The sequence below is a fragment of the Amphiprion ocellaris genome, chromosome 7, assembly GCF_022539595.1.
Source record: "Amphiprion ocellaris isolate individual 3 ecotype Okinawa chromosome 7, ASM2253959v1, whole genome shotgun sequence".
NCBI lineage: Eukaryota > Metazoa > Chordata > Actinopteri > Pomacentridae > Amphiprion > Amphiprion ocellaris.
Window position 1 is genome coordinate 26,043,487 of NC_072772.1, and position 15,161 is coordinate 26,058,647.

The window sequence follows — 15,161 nt, forward strand, 5'->3', positions numbered from 1 at the left end:
TGGGATAGTGTATAGGTTTGACATAGGACATCGTTTTTGGACTAATCAAATACAACTCTTCATATTGTTCACATTTTATAAACATTTGTTAAAGCAGCCACAGATGACGTGTAGTTTAATTCTCCAGAATTAAAGCAACAGAATAAGCTGTAAACACATAACTGATTATCCGCACTTTCTTGGTGAGACAATAAAAAGTTTTCTGACTCGTTCTTATCCAGGCAGCCTGTGTTAAGTTGTGATTATCGCCAGTTGACATGGGCGTGTTTCCTGAACAATCACCAGGTGTTAAACACCTGGCAGGATGACAGTGATCCATATGGATGAAGCAGAATGCTTGCAGAGCTGATCGGTAGCACAATGAGTAAAACGGTGGTCTTGTAATTTTATCGCTGGATTACATGGTTTCGAATCCTCTCACCGTACTTGAAAAATACGTGTTTTTTATTTCGGCCCGCACATTTCTTTTTCCTGTCTGTAGATGATATTTATATGGATATAGATTTTGTTAAGTAGTGATGCCTACGTTTTTCGGCGACGTCTTCTTTATCTGGTATCTTTATTTCACGTAAGTCCAGGTCTGATCGTGACGAATCTGCGAACGAAACATCTGGAGACGGAAACTATCGCCAGTTAACCTGATCACCAGTCAAACTGGAACACCGGGATTCTCTTCTGCTGCAAGGCAACAGTACTAACCACCAAGTCACTGTGCCGCCCCTACTACTAACAATTTACCATTTTTAATTTACTATAAAATTTGAAAAACGGCCAATTTAAATTTTCTCCAGAATTGCTGTAAAATAACCTGACCGGATACCTGATTACTGGAATCTGCCTACAAACTAAGAAAACAAGGTCTGTTGTGTTTTTTCAGCTCTTGGTGGGAGTGTGTTTAATGACGAAAATGAGGGAAAAGGATTGACAATCTCCTGGCAACTAGCTGTTTCCTGCATTGTGTCTGTAATAAGTGAAATGGACAGGCTGGGATAACAATAGGCTCAGTATTTCCATGTGAAAAACTAACACCTTCTGTGCAAAAATGTAATCTTTTCTCACAAATGTTTCTGGTCCTTTTGTGGAAACACATGCAATTTCTGACTTTGACTTCCCCAGAAAACAACAAAAACATTGTCTATAAACAAAGTACAATCTTAATAAAGTGAGTTTGAAAAGATCTGGAAGAGGCCAAATGCAACTGTGGCCTTTGCAAACCATGCACCTATGATCCAAGTGACTGACCTGTTCCAAAAGGGGTGGGGCACATAAGACAGACAGAGCCCTGCATGCTGCTATTTTCTTAATTCGGATCCTAATGGAATACTGTCTGCTCCTCTAATGTGTGTGTCCACATCCACTTTCACCAAAATATTTACCCCAATATTATGTTTAATACTGTGCTCTCTTCCTTCTCTTTCCTCCACTCATGTTCACCGAATCGTTTGTTTTGTGGTTGTTTGTCTTAATGTATGTCATTGTTGTGTCAGAGTTAGTAGTTGTTATTGTCTCGGCAGTTTATTAACTGTTGTGAGTGTAATAAATGTATATAAATAAATTGAATATTTTAGTGGTGTTTTCTTGCTTTTTATTTTATTGTATATTTTACCGTTGACTCTGTTTTAAGTTACTGTGTTGTTTTTAAGTTATTCTCTTGTTTTTCACTGTGAAGCACTTTGGTCACCCTTTAGTCTCTTTTAAAGGGCTATAGAAATAAACTTTGGCAGTAAATTTAAACCATGTTTGGAATTCTTGCTTGAATTTTTTTTATTTTTCTCAATCTGATTTACTTTCCCTATGCTCACCTCAGAAATCGCTGATTAACAATTCCATCTAATTATTTAGTTGCACTGCTTTTTTTCATTTATTAACAAGTTTGCTAATTAAAACAAAATTACATAATTTGACAACCCTCTGCTTACCATTTGTTTGAATTAGAAACAGTAGCCTACTCTTCTCTCCTCACAAGAAACTAGAGTTTAAGCTATTATTTTAATTCCCGTAATATTTTAACCCTTGACTTTAGAACACAGATTTACGGTCTGTAAAGCATGTTAATTCTGTTAGTTAGTGGGGATTCTGGGACTGGTTTGTTGTCTCTCCTGTCGGCTCCTCTGGGGTGTATCACTCCCACTGTCTTTACACCTCCTAGCCTTATAAAGAAGGGCCCTTTTCTATTGCAACACCTCAAGTGGTCAGCTTAACCAAATGTCCTTTTTTGCACTTGAATGACAATCTTGACTTGTCCGAGGGTTATTACAGGGTTTTGAGGAAACTCTGTAATGCACCTTGAAGTGACACTTAGTCCTGCTGGGTGACGCCACTAACTGGACATATCAGTTGGTTGGTTCATTTGTGTTAATTTAGACATACAGCTGTCACATATTGAGCGTTGGTCCCTTTGTGCATACAGGCACTTTAATCTTGACATTGGTGGGGCAACCCCCATGAAGGGCTCGAAGGGCTCGAACCCATAGTCCATTGGGACTATGGGTTCGAGCCCTTCAGAGCTGCTGAAGGGGGATTGAAGCTGTAGGACTGAACTCACTCAGAGATCCTCCACTGAAAGCATTGACGTGTCAGTAATAACGCCTTCACAGATCACTCTAAATCTAGACAAACAGTTGGAAGGACTTAAGTTGTTCCTCTCATTAAAACTGTATCAGCTCTATTGTTCACATAAAGTATAGCCAAACTGATACAAAAAATAAGAATATGGGGAAAATTCTGTTATGTGCTAACACTACTCTTTACTAACAAGCTCACAATAATAACGCCCACCATAAATTTAAATCACTGTGGTCTCTGTTCTTCATCTAACCTGTAAAGCAGTAAGCCATCTGTGGTGAAAGAAAATTCAGTAACAAATTTACAAAAACAATTTGTTTTGTTTTTAAATTCATTTTAAAAATAATTTGTTTTGTTCTTAATATTTTTCTCCTTTTCTCTTCTCCAGTGATTTCTTTCCTCATCTGAACCTTTCCATCAGACAGTGAACACTTCGTAAACATATACAATCTGCACACATCTGTCCCTCTTCTAAAGTGCTAAGAGGTGGTTTAATGTAATTTAGTTAAACATGCATTTGCAAATAAGCGATTATGTTACCATTCATCTCACTCTACTTAGTTAAGTTGCCATACAACTGACTTAACTAAATCACATATATCTCCACATTAAGTATTGAGTGTCAAGCCTGTCAGAAAAGTTCAAAGCCTGTACCAGAGAGGTACTGGACATTTTATTAAAGCTGTTAACTAGTGTCATAATGCAACTAGTAAACATGACAAGCAGAGAAAACTCCTTCAACCACTGGAAAGACTTAGAAAAATGGCAGAACCTCTCAACACATGACCTACCACCTTCCCAAATTGACAAGCTAAAGACACAGAAGAAAGACCAGCTTCATAGAAACATCAGTGACAAAAAACAGACAAAACCTTATGGTACCCTCACACATAACCTCCTGACCCAACTGAAACAGAACAAACAGGACATGGCTCAACTGGAACAAAAGGTAAAAACCTTGGCCCAGCAGAATACCCCAGTCCAGCAGCTGTTGGTTTCATATCAGTAAGACCTGTTTCAAACCCAGAGCTGCATCACACTGGAGCTGAATATCCAGAAGCAGAAAGCTCAACAAAGATATGAAAAAGAAGACAGAGATGCAGCAAAGGACAAAATTGAAGGACTTCAGAAAGCCCTTGCTGATCTTCAAACTGACCCAGGTCACTGTGAGCAACTGGCAAAAGAAGCCACAGAGGACTTCACAGGAAAGATAATCCAAGCTGAAAGATTCCTAGCTCAGGCCACTGCAGAGGTCAGTGACTAGAACTATCAGATAAAGGCCCTAAAGACTCACCTAGAAGAAATCCATAAAGAAGCAAATGACCTCAGACATGAACTGAGGCATTGCAAAGGTCAACTCTAGGATGTCAGACTGAAACCTCCAGGCAAAGTATGATGCCCAAAGCGAGACCAACCAGTGGGATATGCCACCAGACATGTCCCCAGACACCAGCTTCAAAGACTGCAGAAGATGCAACTTAATTGAGGACAGCACAGAACACAAAGTCAGCCTTCTGAACCAGTTCCCACAGCCAAGGGAGTATCACCTAGAGTGCTAGATAAGGTGGCTCGCAACATTTATACCTTCACAGCAAGCTCTGCAGGTGGTCATGACATCCATGCCTATTTACAAGAAACTGATTTTGATTAATAACGGCTGGATAATGCCACCACTGAAGACAAGATGTATGTCATCGGAATAACCTCAAGACCGGAATTCTGCAGCTTTCTCAACCGGCAGTCACACAAAGTCAAAGCTGGCACCAAGCTGCTGCAAGAAGCCATCATCAGGGAGTTCTCAGATCCTGAATCAGAACAAGGCCTGATCGACGCCTTAGACATCAAGCAAGGCAGACAGGAAAACCCCCAGGCCTACTACAATCACCTCGGCCAAGCCTGCTTTGGAGGAGGGGACCGACTTCAAGGCAGTCTTCCTCCGAAACCTCCATCCTACACCGAGACACTGTCTGGGCCTCATAGCTTGTCCTTGTATGATGGCAAGCTAAGAACTGTGCCACCTGGTGGTAAAGGCATATATCAAACTGCAAGCAGCATCAGCCAACAACCCAATCATGCTAAGCATTAAAGAACCAAATCCAGACTTACCACAAGAGGGCACCCATCCTAAACCTCAACCCAAATTAAGAGATGAAACCTGGAAATGCTTACCTTTGGAAGAAGACTGTTTGTTTCAAAGTCAAAGCAGAAAAGAAGAGAATCAAAAAGACTGTTAGAACAAGCAGCACTGCTCCAACAGGAACCAGCCAAAGCCACAGTACCATAACTGCTTGTCCACTTCTCCAAGAACAAGATGAAACCTGAACAAAGAGACTATGAGCCAGCCCAAAACATGACAGCTCAGTCAACAGGGATGACACAGAGCTTCCAGAAAGAGCACTTTAAACAAAACTTATGCAGATAAGATAGAGAACTTTCATTTTACGTTTTGAACGGTCTGACATTCTATACTCATTAAATTTAAGAATTCCAAACTATCAAAATGACCTAAATACTTTCAACAGAAGTACCACAATCTAGTGTACCCTGCAACCAAGTAGGGGGCAACCATAAAGCAATAATACAGGAGGTCTTGGACTTACGTTGGAGTTCCATTCCTACAGATTGATGTAAGTCGATTTTCACCCTAAGTCAGAACTCCGGAGAGTACGTAAACAAAGCCGTTACGTGCATCATGACATTGATCAGTTCTTTGTAAAAGTTGACTGTTGAAGGTGTCTGTAAATAAAGTAATAAATTAGTTGAAATTACTCTTAATTACAAAATTTCTGATCATTTATAGATTTTTTAGCTACTTTTTAAGCTTACTTGGGCATTACAATAATTCACTCCATGTTGACAACTGGGTAGCAAACTTATTTAAAAAAAAGAAAAAGTCTGTTGTTTTAGGAAATCCATGGCACATGAATGAGATTAATCTTTGTGTTTACTAATATTATGCTCCCCTGTACTAATTAATACGTATATTATTACAAAATATGATCAAATTCAAAACACCATAAATGTTTGTCTTTTTGTATACAGTTTTTCACACGTTCATAAAAGCATTTTTTTCCACACATGCATGTTTTTACTAATACAAAATTTTTCTACACATGTATGAAGCTAAATTTTTCATACACGTTTATACTATAGGTTTACAATTAATTATTTACAATTACAAATTCTGAAATTGTTTTAGTTCAAAATCTTCCTAACAGTAATTTGAGCTTTTTTGCTCAGTGGTAACTACATCCCCTAGCCAAACCATAGTCCTTTTATTGGTACTACCTATGCTGGGACAGTAGGCATGGGCACAAGATGGTAGGAACAACCCTGTACCATTGCAATTACACTTGTATATTTACAAATATAGAAATGACACTTAGATGCAACACAATTACTCGAATTATGTTCAGACACAATGTTTTATTCTCAATATATGACAGTTGCATCTGGGGTGAGGTAACCGAAGCACTTAAAGTTAGGAAAAGATGCTGTTGTGTCTGTATATCATTCTCCACAGTTAATTAGTTGTAAATAGGGCTTAATGTTAAGCATTTTATTTGCTGTTTTAGTTGCCCACCAAGCTTACTTCTCCAAAATGGAAAATATAGGCTTTTAAAAAAATAAATAAAATCAACAGGGGTTTGGACAGTAACTATAATGTACATTGTACAAAACATAGAATTAACAAGTAATGATTGCAACAATTAGAACTTAAACATCACCTCTAGCAAGAAAACCATGCAATGGCTCTTATCCAAGTTGTTTTCTCTTGACTAGATTGTTATTTGTGATTTATCTAGTCTCAGATCTGCTAAATGAAATTGTAGAACTATAGCCCAGAATATGAAATATATTTCAACCTTTATGTCTGCTTTCTTAAGAAAATTCCAGCAGGTCAAACAAAGCATTGGGTCCTCATTCTGGTCATAGTGGACCCAAGACCCAATTTTTGTACCAACTCTGTTACAGAGTCTGTAGGAATTTCCACTGCCGTTTGCTTTGTTGCCCTGCACTGCTGGTTTTTCATTGACTGTTTATTTCTGTTTCATTTCATTGGCTGCTTTTTCCAGACAATTGGCCAGTTTTAGGTGGTTGGAGGAACATTTTAAACCAGAAACAATACAGTTTTCATTAGTGCCTTTGTTAAATCGGTTTCAAATCAGAGTTGCTACACAGTCAGACACAGTATCGGACAGACTGACAGTCTCATCTCAAGGCATCATGGATGGCTAGTGGTCAACTAACAACCAAATTGTTTTCAACACAGAAAATGTACAAAGACATCAAATGTATTTTTCAGATGCCTGATGGGACAACTGCATGAGGCCTTCCATAGGCTTAAGCACCAAATGTACTTAACCCGAGCAAGCAGACAAGCTTGTATAGGAAATCATTTGTAGATAACAAGGTTGGTCAGACTCATGAAAGCTAGTTTAAAATGACAACAGAAATTCATGCAAAAGAACCAGAGGTATTTTTGTTTCTTCCATGAATTCCTTTCAGGTCACAACATGACGTCTACATCTGCCAAAATCTAGCTTTACCGGCAACAATCCAGTCACAGATTAGGGTGTGTATATTCATTTCAATTTCAATAAAATTTTATTTACAGAGTGCCAATTCACAACATGTCATCTCACAGCATTTAACATATTAAGGTACAAATCTTATGAATTTTAAACAAAGAACAGAGAACCCAACAATCCAAAGTTGCCTTTGGATTCCCTATGAGCTGCAGCAGGCAATGGTGAGAAAGGAACCAAAAAAACCCTCCCTAAATAGGGTGGGGTTTAAAAATTCTAACAAAGCCAGGCTCAGGGAAGGCAGCCATCTGTTTCAACCAGTTGTGGGGATGAGGGGGGTGGGGGATAGCAATACCTAATACATGCTAATAGGGCCTGTAGCCTGCAGCAGGAATGAATGTCAGAGGTCTGATAACACCAACGGAAGTCAAAGGCCTTCTACTATTGTTTTAACATCTGCCATTGTACCAAAGGACTGCACTGGGATGCAACACAAATCTCGGTGTGGATGGTTTTAATTTTCAGTCCCTCCAGGATTTCGCAGGCGTTTTTCGAGATTATTGCGGCCTAAAATGCCTGAATTCGCGGCAGTAATTCTGAAAAAATGCGATGTAAGTTGCGATGTTTTAAGCTTATTCGTTGCAATGAAATTGCGGGAGACAGTGACAATTGCTAAAAAGTTGCATTTTTTCAGCTTTTAGAACATGTTTCAGCATTGTAATTGACAATATTTATTCCGAAATCAATTTTTTAACGCTCCAACGCATTTACACAAGCTGGCATACTATGGTGGGAAATTAGCATCAGCCAGATACTGGTTTAACATGAAGTGGTTGGTAGATTTAAGGCAAAAAATGAAAATTTACTACTGAATGAATCACATTTGGATATATGTCAGTGGCTTCAAAAGTTAATTTCACTTCCTGGCACACACACCCGCTCACGGCTTGTCACGTCAATTAACAAGAAAATCACTCTTAACCTTGCGCTGAACACAGGCGTGTTTTGCATGAGTACATTACCGAATCGCGTGACGTAAATATGTAGCGGGCGGCGGGAACTGATGGGACTCAGAAACACCCCAACAATTTAATCAGCTGTTCCTTGTATCATTTCCGATACGTCTACAGCGGTGGATTTGTAGTAGGATCGCAATGATGTGATCGTCAGCAGGCCGCGGAGGTAGCGCTCACTCGTTGCCATGGTTACCGTGCCGCTATCTCAATGGGAACTTCTTAACAAATCCGTGGATCCAGACTTTAAGCCGCTTCACTGCCAAAATCGAATTACTTGGTCCTTGTGTCATTTCTGACCTTCCCGGAAAATTTCATCCAAATCCCTTTGTCCGTTTGAGTAATGTTGCTAACAAAGGAATGATTCATATATGCAGATCGTCACATAACTCCGCCGCGTTCCTTGTTGGAGTAATTTCTCTAACTTACCTTCATTCTTTCAGTGCTCCAACAAATCTGGATGCAACCGTTTCCATCACGTCGATTTGTCTGGTCTGTGGTCCGCTCGTTTCAGCCATTCTCCGGATATGTTCCGTGGTAGAAAAGTGTTTATCAATCGATTTTTTTTGTATTCCACCACAATATTGCATGGGTGTAAAACAGATTACTTCCGCTTTGGTGAAGAACATCGGGGAATTAACTGTTTTGCACAGTGTTCAGCAGTAATTTTTGTTGGTAAATGAGAGACATTAGAATGGGACATGTCTGCATCTTCAAGCCAAAAACAAGGAAGTGAATTCGGTGACATACGTGCTTTACGTTTGCGCTGGGGACTGCTATGATTGGTGGAACTCATGGGAGGCGGGCCAAAATTGCAAAAAAGTTGCGGTGATTGGACAAAATTGCAAGGTCGCGCAAAATTCGCGGAGATTGGTTGAATTCGCGTGAATTCGCGCGACCGCAATATCGCGAATTCCTGGAGGGACTGAATTTTGCTGCAGGCAGAAGCAGATATTTTTAAAAAACAACTGCAGGTTCCAGGATTGTGCGCTAACCAAAAGGATAGTGTGAATAAAAAAAGCTGAAAAGAAGATTAGAGCACATATTCACTATATAACAGCAAAGCAAGTCAGATGTGCTCAGATGTTACATACAAAGATGAAAAGGAATTGGACTTTGTTGCAACAAATGTGCAAACCTCTGCTACCTCTGGGTTGAGGCAACATACCTGCTTCATTCTCCCTAGTCAAAGTAAGTTCTCCTTAAAAGATAAAGCACTTCTTTCTGCAAATATTACAGATACAGAGAATACCTGGAACTATGTATTGTGCAGACATGGCTGGTCTGAATGTTTGCAGGTGTGGGAAAAGTGGACACACACACATTGTGGGAGTGAGCAGTTATGTCAACTGATATTTCACTGAGAATGAGAAATGAAAGGGTCATACAGTATCAGCAAGACATCCTACAGTCACAATGGGATGAATAAATGGTCCAGTGCAGTGAAGTAGTAACTTTTATTCTATTCATGTACAATTGATGTGACAATGTTTTTTGGAAATGAAGATGGTTTTAATACATATGGAAAAAAACGCAAAAAAAAAAAAGGCTAGAGAAATACACTTCACATTCTGCACGCTGACGCATACCGATACCTGGGCAGTGCCTGGGCATGCCTCAGCTGCCTGTGTTTACAAGTGAAGAAAGCCTGGAAAGAAAATAAGAAAAAAAAAGCCTGGAAAGAAAGAAAGAAAGAAAGAAAGAAAGACAAGACACTGACTGAAAAAGACTGAACGGGAACGAGAGGCTTGTATTTAAGACCATGACAAACCTCTCCAAAATATCTTCCTCTGACACTGAATACTGCCTTTTCACACATACTTAGACAAAGAGAAACTAATCTGAGCAGAAACTGCAGAGCACACAGACTGGATGAGAGGACTAGAGTCTGCTCAACAGTCATGTGGGTCTGGACATACAGTATGCCTCCGATTAACAGTCAAACAAAAATTTGTAGTGCTGCCACTCATACATAACTCGAACAGCTGAACAAACACAACACACACACATACACACCGAAACTGACAACACGCACTGACTGCCTAAAACAGCAGCAACAAGGAAATGAAGGAAACACCTTTCCTAATGCCCTTATCACAGGTTACATATGGTGAAATCTGGCAGGCAGAAGTTAGGATGTGTACATTACCATGCTGTTGACAGTTTCTGCTGAACACTAGAGCTTCTGCTTTCATAATCCAAGCAGAGTAATCCTGAATGCAGCAGGCTGCTGGGAAACTCACTGACAGAGAACCAACAAATCTTCCCAGCGCTGTTATCACACTGTTTTTCTCCTCCCTTCTTACATTTCCCTCCCCTTCTCTCTCTCTCTCTCTCTCTCTCTGTAAGGCTTTCCACACTCTTCCTGGCATACTGGTGGCTCCTTCTGGGTCATTACAGTTTCATTTTCATTTAGTCTTACTTTTACTTTTTTAAGGTAAAATTGTTGTATTAGCTAATAGTGAGTGCTTCCTTTTTAATTTTTCTTGGCATTATTGTTATAATCTAAGTTACTCTGAAATACACGACAAACATAGTTTCATGATTACAAAATCATATTCCTAGTAGCACTCCATTCAAATTATTATGTGTGTGATAAATTCTAGACACTTGCCTTACATTTCCGGAAACTGTTTTTCAGTGAACATATCTAATCAGTTCTGCACCCCACCCTGCCACGCAAGAAATCCTTTACTTCCTCTAAATGCCTGCATGCCTTTTTTCCCCCAAAGCACCATCCCTCTACACTGTCCAGCCAGGCCATATAAGACGAGGACTGTAATGAAAGGACAAGGAGGGGGACGGGGTAGCTGACAGGAAACAGAGTTTTTTTAGGCAAACCAAGTGACAACAACAGCAGAAACTCTACAGATTTAGATGCTGCAGATTATAATGTTATTTTAAGAGTATCCAGGCTGTCAATACAGTTCTACAGTGCAGACTATTTCTACTGAACCTTAAAGTGATTCTAATTTGCATGCAATAAATGTTATTATTAGCAACTGTTGGTAGTCGTGTTACCAGCAGTATGTTTCACTGTGATTTCTGTTAAAAAATATTCAGTGCTCTCACCTGAATCACTGACAGTCTACATCATCACAAATGTTTTAAATATAGCCACACCAGCGGCTGAGTGCTGAGCAGCTCCTCGTAAATGCAGATTCATTGACTACTCATGTTTGTAAATCACATACAAAAAACAAACTCAATCTAGTCAAAGAAGACATTTCTCAAGAAAAGTTCAAGATCATCATGTGTGACCTCAGCATGGGTCAAAGTTTCAAATCAGTTCTTAGTTTACAAAACATTGTGTTAATGGTCAGTGACCCTCAACATAGAGCAAGATGTCCAATTATTTCATGATGTCACCTTATACTCTTGGGCACTCAAATAGGTGTTTAAAAAACTAATCTGATGTTTATGGACAATGTATATTGGCAGATCAATAAATAGTGAAAATGCCTGTCCATACAGTATTTGTAGCATTTGCTTTGTTTATGACTTGGACATTTTCTCTGAACATGCAGCGAAGATGCTCAGTGCTTTGATTTAGGATGGACATGGGATTTTCTTGCTTCATGTCATCTTCCAAAAGATTAAAATAATGAATATAATACAAAATGTCAGTTGACAGAAGAAGACAGTTTTTGATTATTCATGTTGATCAAATATTAAAATAAGCAACTAACTGAATATACACAGCTTTGTAATAAATCAATGCCATGTACAGAAATGAAATACCAGAGATGGACTCCTGCGGTTCATCAGAAGGAGACACTAGGAGAAGTCTTACTACATGCCATTATTTAATTCAGAAGAACAGGCTCCAGCTGTCACCTCACACAGATCTCTACCTCTGCCTCTTCGTGTATTTTATTCAACTGTTGAAGTCATGTTAATATTGTGGTCACATCTGATCCCAGCTCTGCCTCTGGGGGCATTGCTCATCTGTTGCCCGCATGACAGGAATGCACATGCAAAATGTACCCACTAATATGTAAAAAATACAATCAACGATTGTACTGTTTTTTTTTCTTCACTCCAAGACTTAAGAATGACCCACTTCAGTGAGTTTCACCTACACAGCTCTGGTCCATGAGGTCAGTGTGCTGCCCTGTATGTTAAGGAAGTAGGTTTGTGACCTGAAGGTCACTGCTCTCAGTAAAGCTTTCTCGAATAGCAAAGAATAAAAGAAGACTGAAACAATGCATTAACAAGTTCAGAATATTTACTGAGATATTGGTCTGTCTTGTGCTGAAGTGAACATTTTTGTCATGGAGGTACTACAAACCATGAGAATTCATCTTCATAGGGTTATAAATATTTTGATGTCTTACCATAGACTGTTAAGACTTTTCATTTTTAATCCATCAGAACACAAACAGCACAAGCATGTGTGACAGATTTGATTGGTATGTAATGATGTTTAGTTGCTCACATTATAGAGCCTTTAGTTATTATGGATTTTTGTATAAATTTTTCTGATTACTTCTTCCTACTGAACATTTTCCAATTTCTGGAGAAAACATGTATAGCAATCTTAGAATGCACATGAAAAAACATTACACGACATGCTGGATTTAGTCAAAGAGCAGTTTTATCTGTTGTCCCTGGCCAGATGTTTCACAAGCTCAGGCACTGACACAATTTGCTTTCAACTTAGAAGACTTTAAAGCATACATGTCTTACTCATGCAAAGTAACACATATCACATCAAATTACTGGTGGAACATCAAACCAGAGAATCAGCATATCATTATATATCATAGGGAAAGCTAAGTGTATAGACTGATTTAAGTTTGCAAGGTGACAACGGAAGAGAGCAATGATCCCAATATTTACACAGAACCTAAACTGACAGGATATGGCTACACAGAATCAAGGCACAGTTCACAGTGAGACAATACACTTCTCTCTCTGACTCAAGATTTGAATCCAAAAAGTATGTATTCAAAATGCAATTTCCTGAATGTAATGTTGACGTCTTGTCCTACCTCAGTGTTCTACATGTGGTCCTGTGAGATTTGGTTAAAGTCTTGCTGCTCCCATGCAGTATAACTGTCAGCCTGAGTGGCTCTTATTCTTTGCTGCTCAGCTTCTCAGAACCCACCTGTTGCTTCCTCCTCAACACAGTGTCAGGAAAAAACTGAATCACCCCAAGGCTCAGCTCTCCTCGTGTGTCCACTGTTGTATGCACTATTGTTTACAAGGTGCTTTCATGTCTACTGAGCTCTATTTGTGTGTTACTGTGTATATTTGACAACATGTGTATGCCCTTATGTCTGTATGTGCTGGTATGCGGCCAGTTTGAATGTGTATTAATAGCTCACTGGGGAGGGAAAGAGGCTTGCAGAGCAGCTGACTCAACACATTCTAGTTTGGGTGAGTGCTCATCACACATAGCAGCACTCCTCAGAACACTGCACAACTCTGTCGAGTTAATACAGTAGAGTCTTCCATAACAGATCTTACCTATACTGTCAACCGAACATCAGGGCCATCTAGACCTTACAAATTTCATAGAAATTCAGATTAATTAAGATTCAAATCATTGCTTCTACGGACACTACCAACAGTGAATTATTCTGGGAGAAATCACAAATTTTGAGCACTCAGTGATTGGTTTTGGTTAACACTGTCAATGGACTGAGTACTGGTCAGGTGGTTTTGTAGTATTAAAAACAATACTGGCTTATGGACTCAATTCAAATTGAAAAACTAACAAATTCACATTAGTTAAATGTTTCAGGATAAACACTAAAAGGAGGACTGCGTTTATCGTATCTCCCTGAATAGTATGAGGTATCCAAAAATAGAACGTTATATGTTGAGACACATTTTGAATTTGAATCTTGAATTTACCTCGGGATTACTGAAGTATCTATTTATCTATCTATCTATTTTGTTTTTTCTTTGTAAAAGCTGCATTAACAAACTTCCACAACAAGCCAAAAACCAAGTCCTGAAATACTATAGGTTTACAAAGAGGCTGGGTATAGGAGCCTGATCGATACAGGAGTTTGGGGGCTGATCCTGATAATGACTTTTAAAAAGCGTGTTTGAGGTACAATGTTGAGCCACAACAGTAAAACCACCTACCTAATATTGTGGAGTAGAGCCTCTGTGGATGTACTTGTTACAGCACATCCTGTGGATTTTCTATCAGACTGGGAGCTGGGGAGTTTGGCAGTTGTGTTGATGCCTTGGGCTTTTTTGTCATATTCATCAAGCTGTTCATGAGCAGGTTTTAGAGCGCAACAATGTTTCGGAAGATGGTACGTGTCAAAGTACCATCCAAATGAACGCCAACACTCAAGGTTTCCCAGCAGGACATTGCATTGTAAAGAGATGACCAAGTTATTCACTTGGTGACTGACTGACGTGTATACTGAAAAAGAAAAGTCATTGCTTATTAATTTTTAAGTAATGTACAGTATTTCACAAACTAGTTTCTAACTTACCATGATGACATCACTTGATTTTGCACTACCGTCTACTCTCCTCTGCTTCATGAAGTGCAGTCAGTACATTATGATCCATTTGTAACTTAGCTTAAAAAAACAAACAAAAGTTTGCAGATAGGCCATTATCTGACAACATGTACATCATTACCAATCAAACCAAATAGCAGCCCAGCTTCCATCCATCCATTATCTATACACCGCTTAATCCTCACTAGGGTCGCGGGGGGGGCTGGAGTCTATCCCAGCCGACTCGGGCGAAGGCAGGGGACACCCTAGACAGGTCGCCAGTCTGTCGCAGGGCCACACACAGAGACAAACAATCACTCTCACATTCACACCTACGGGCAATTTAGAATGATCAATTAACCTCAGCATATTTTTGGACTGTGGGAGGAAGCCGGAGTACCCGGAGAAAACCCACGCATGCACAGGGAGAACATGCAAACTCCATGCAGAAAGATCCCGGAAAAGCCGGGACGCGAACCAGGGATCTTCTCGCTGCAAGGCGAAAGTGCTAACCACTACGCCACTGTGCAGCCCGCAGCCCAGCTTATTTCTGATTTTTAGACAGTGATGCTGAAAACTCAATC

The 15,161-nt window shown here is 39.5% G+C and overlaps 1 protein-coding gene across 10 annotated transcripts in view; it reads right to left on the reverse strand.

Moving 5' to 3' along the window:
• The window catches only part of LOC111577493 (kinase suppressor of Ras 1-like), a 93,268-nt gene that overhangs the window by 32,621 nt on the left and 45,486 nt on the right, over positions 1-15,161 (reverse strand). For 3 of the 10 annotated variants that reach the window (XM_035954454.2, XM_035954451.2, XM_035954455.2), the window contains exon 1: positions 8,537-8,829. The exons of 2 other annotated variants lie outside the window; for them this stretch is intronic. In XM_035954454.2, coding sequence (XP_035810347.1) covers positions 8,537-8,542 — 6 coding nt within the window. In that variant the 5' untranslated portion in view covers positions 8,543-8,829. Of the gene's footprint in view, positions 1-8,536; positions 8,830-10,256; positions 10,416-13,101; positions 13,372-15,161 lie in introns of those variants that run through there. 5 more of the 10 variants (XM_035954456.2, XM_055012538.1, XM_055012537.1 and 2 more) reach the window with 4 other exon arrangements.